At 30.6% G+C, this 3,451-nt stretch overlaps 1 protein-coding gene across 1 annotated transcript in view; it reads left to right on the top strand.

The window, feature by feature from the left end:
* Positions 1–200: 200 nt before the first annotated feature.
* Positions 201–3,451, top strand: part of LOC122532718 (neutral ceramidase) — a gene marked incomplete at its 5' end in the record, with an annotated part of 38,187 nt that continues 34,936 nt past the window's right edge. The window contains 2 exons of the mRNA XM_043661740.1: positions 201–399; positions 1,450–1,656. Of these exons, the coding sequence (XP_043517675.1) occupies positions 201–399; positions 1,450–1,656 (406 nt within the window). The remainder of the gene's footprint in view (positions 400–1,449; positions 1,657–3,451) is intronic.

Raw genomic sequence — 3,451 nt, 5'->3', positions numbered from 1 at the left:
TTTATGTTTCACAAGGATCGAGCAACCTTCTTCTATATCTTTCTACATTTGTTTTTCGGTAATTTAATTTCAAGTTCAATTATAAGTCAAGTTAAGTTAAATTGTCAATCTTAATCCTAAGTCTCTTAATTGTTAATTTCAATTTCGTCTTTCTCTATGAATTTGATCTACAATTAAATTTATTTTCTGATGCAACGCAGGTACAAGCACGACGTGGATAAGGTCTTGACGCAGGTGCAATTCGTCGACGCTGACGACAGGCCACTGGGTGTAATTAATTGGTTCGCGATTCATCCAACCAGTATGAACAACACCAACCACCTGGTGTCCAGCGACAACGTTGGCTACGCCTCGATCCTTTTCGAGAAGATCATAAACAACGACTCGTTGCCCGGCAAGGTAAGAATTCCTCGTTGTCGAACGTCGAATTCACGAATAATTTGTCTACAATATCTCGATCACAACGTGGATTGCAATAAAACTTATCTTAATAACTCAACCTCGTGTGCTGGAGTGACGTGTCACGCACGTCGAGAATTTTTTGTCCCAAAATTTCAATATTTTCTCAGTTTTAAGTATATCTAAGTAAAACAAAATAGGCAAAACAAATAATAAATTTGTTACCTCTCAATAATTTCTATCCAGTGTCATCGACGAGTTCAAAAAGAAAGGGACGATATTATTGTATACGGTTCGGTCACTCGTTATGGTCCGCAATCAGTTGCCAGCGCAACGTGGTTAAGAATCCTGTGTCTGGACTTTATTTACTTATTGCGCTGTAATTTTTACAATTTTCCAAGGGAAAATTTAAAATTTAAAATTAAAAAATTGAAACTTTCCAAAGTAAAATTCGAAATTCAAAAATTGAAATTTTCCAAAGTAAAATTTAAAATTTAAAATTTAAAAATTGAAACTTTCCAAAGTAAAATTCAAAATTTTAAAACTGAAATTTTTCAAAGTAAAATTTAAAATTTAAAAACTGAAATCTTCCAAAGTAAAATTCGAAATTTAAAAATTGAAATCTTCCAAAGTAAAATTTAAAATTTAAAATTCTCCAGAGTAAAATTTAAAATTTTCCAAAGTAAAATTCAAAATTTAAAAATTAAAATCTTCCAAAGTAAAGTTCAAAATTTAAAAATTGAAATCTTCCAAAGTAAAATTTAAAATTTATAAATTGAAATCTTCCAAAGTAAAATTTAAAATTTATAAATTGAAATCTTCCAAAGTAAAATTCAAAATTTAAAAATTGAAATTTTTCCAAAGTAAAATTTAAAATTTAACAATTGATATCTTCCAAAGTAGAATTTAAAATTTAAAAATTGAAATCTTCCAAACGTAATTTCTCCACTTCGCGTCAGTGTGGTTTCGTTAATATAAAAGAAAAGAGGAGAATGCAACTGTTTTTGTGCTGAGTGGAGAGTCGTCGTAACCCAAGTTCGTTGAAATCAGGGCTCGTTCGTGGCAGCGTTCGCCTCCAGCAACCTCGGCGACGTTTCGCCCAACACCCGTGGCCCGAAATGCGAGTTCTCCGGCAACAATTGCTCCGAACACTACACTTGCCCCGGAAGGAAGGAGATGTGCTTCGCCTCTGGCCCTGGCAAGGACATGTTCGAGAGCACCAGCATCATCGCCAACAAGATCTTCAAGGAATCGTGGGTAAGTCAGACAGTTTTTCTATAACATTTTATAACAGACATTCGTAACATGTGTGCTCTTCCATTATACTTATTCATCCGTGATTATTCAGGCGTAAACAAAGGATTTCATATCTTTCACATTTCACAGTTGTTTGTATAGAAATATAATAAGATTGCGCGATTTCTCGATCGAAACAACGTAGTTGAAATTAACAATCAGTTTAACGATCGAAGATAAGATACATAACTGGAATTTGTACATACAACTGATTTGTAAATAAATCGATTTGTAGATATTGTAATTGGCTACAAAAGACTTAACATTCGAGATTGCTTCTCTGCTCGACAAATCCCCGATTTTCTGCTTGAATTATTAAAAGTTGATTGAATAATTTAGGCATCAATAAAGTGTTTCACGAAATAATTTAGTATAGCAATATACTATAATATATATATATATATATATATATAATATATATGTATTATATATATATATATAATATATATGTATTATATATTATATTTATAATATATATATAATATATGTATTATATATTATATTTATAATATATGTATATATACTGTAATATAATATATAATATAGTATATATGTATATATACTGTAATATAATATATAATATAGTATATATGTATATATACTATAATATAGTATAGCAATAACAAGATTCTCCTCTTTTATGCTTGAATTATTATTATTCTCGTTTAAAATTGGTTGAATTTTGAAACGTGGACGCTGATAAGGTGTTTTACGAAATAATTTATAGTATAAGCAATAGTTCCAAGTATTGGGATTTAATTTACACGCTCAGGGGAAATGAATCCATTAGGGCTAGGTAATGGACTGTCACGAATATCTATCACGTGCATCTTTCTTCACGGAAACAACCGTGAAATTAACTAATGTATTATTCAAATTGTACAACCGTGGGATAAGGGAAATTTTCCAACTAATTTTCCAACCAATATGAGAAGATTTATCGAAGTAGTTTCACCGAATGAAACGCTCACACCCAAAATCCAAAAATTTGACTTTCTCTTTTAAAATGCTTTCGTCGCAGACTTTAGACTAATAACGAGATGTCTTTCGACTAAAAAAAAAAAAATAAAACATTCCAACGCGTGGAATCTTTGAATTCTGGAATCTCTGATTTAGATCTCAGAAGCTATCAAACTCGAAGGTTTGTTCGAGTTTGATTCAAAAAAACGACAACACATGGAATTTTTGATTTAGATCTTAAAAATTATCAAACTTTAAGATTTGTTCTGTTTTGATTCAAGAAACGCCAACATATAGAATTTTTTATTTAGGTCTTAAAAACTATCAAACTCGAAGGTTTGTTCAAGTTTGATTCAAAAAACGAGAACACGTGGAATTTTTGATTTAGATCTTAAAAACTATCAAACTTGAAGGTTTGTTCTGGTTTGATTGAAGAAACGCCAACATGTGGAATTTTTGATTTAAGTCTTAAAAACTATCAAACTCGAAGGTTTGTTCTGTTTTGATTGAAGTAACGCCAAATTGTGGAATTTTTTATTTACATCTTAAAAACTATCAAACTCGAAGGTTTGTTCTAGTTTGATTCAAGAAACGCCAACATGTGGAATTTTTAAATTCTGGAATTTTTGATTTAAGGTCTTAAAAGCTGGTCTCGAAAGTTTGTTCTAGTTTGATTCAAAAAACGCCAACACATGGAATTTTTGATTTAGATCTTAAAAACTATCAAACTCGAAGGTTTGATTCAAAAAACTCTAACACGTGGAATTGTTGAATTCTGGAATTTTTGATTTAGATC

This window comes from Frieseomelitta varia, unplaced genomic scaffold (genome assembly GCF_011392965.1).
Source record: "Frieseomelitta varia isolate USP_RPSP 00005682 unplaced genomic scaffold, Fvar_1.2 scaffold_464, whole genome shotgun sequence".
NCBI classification, from domain to species: domain Eukaryota; kingdom Metazoa; phylum Arthropoda; class Insecta; order Hymenoptera; family Apidae; genus Frieseomelitta; species Frieseomelitta varia.
Note: the sequence above shows the minus strand (reverse complement) of the source record. Positions and strands in the feature narration are given on the sequence as shown.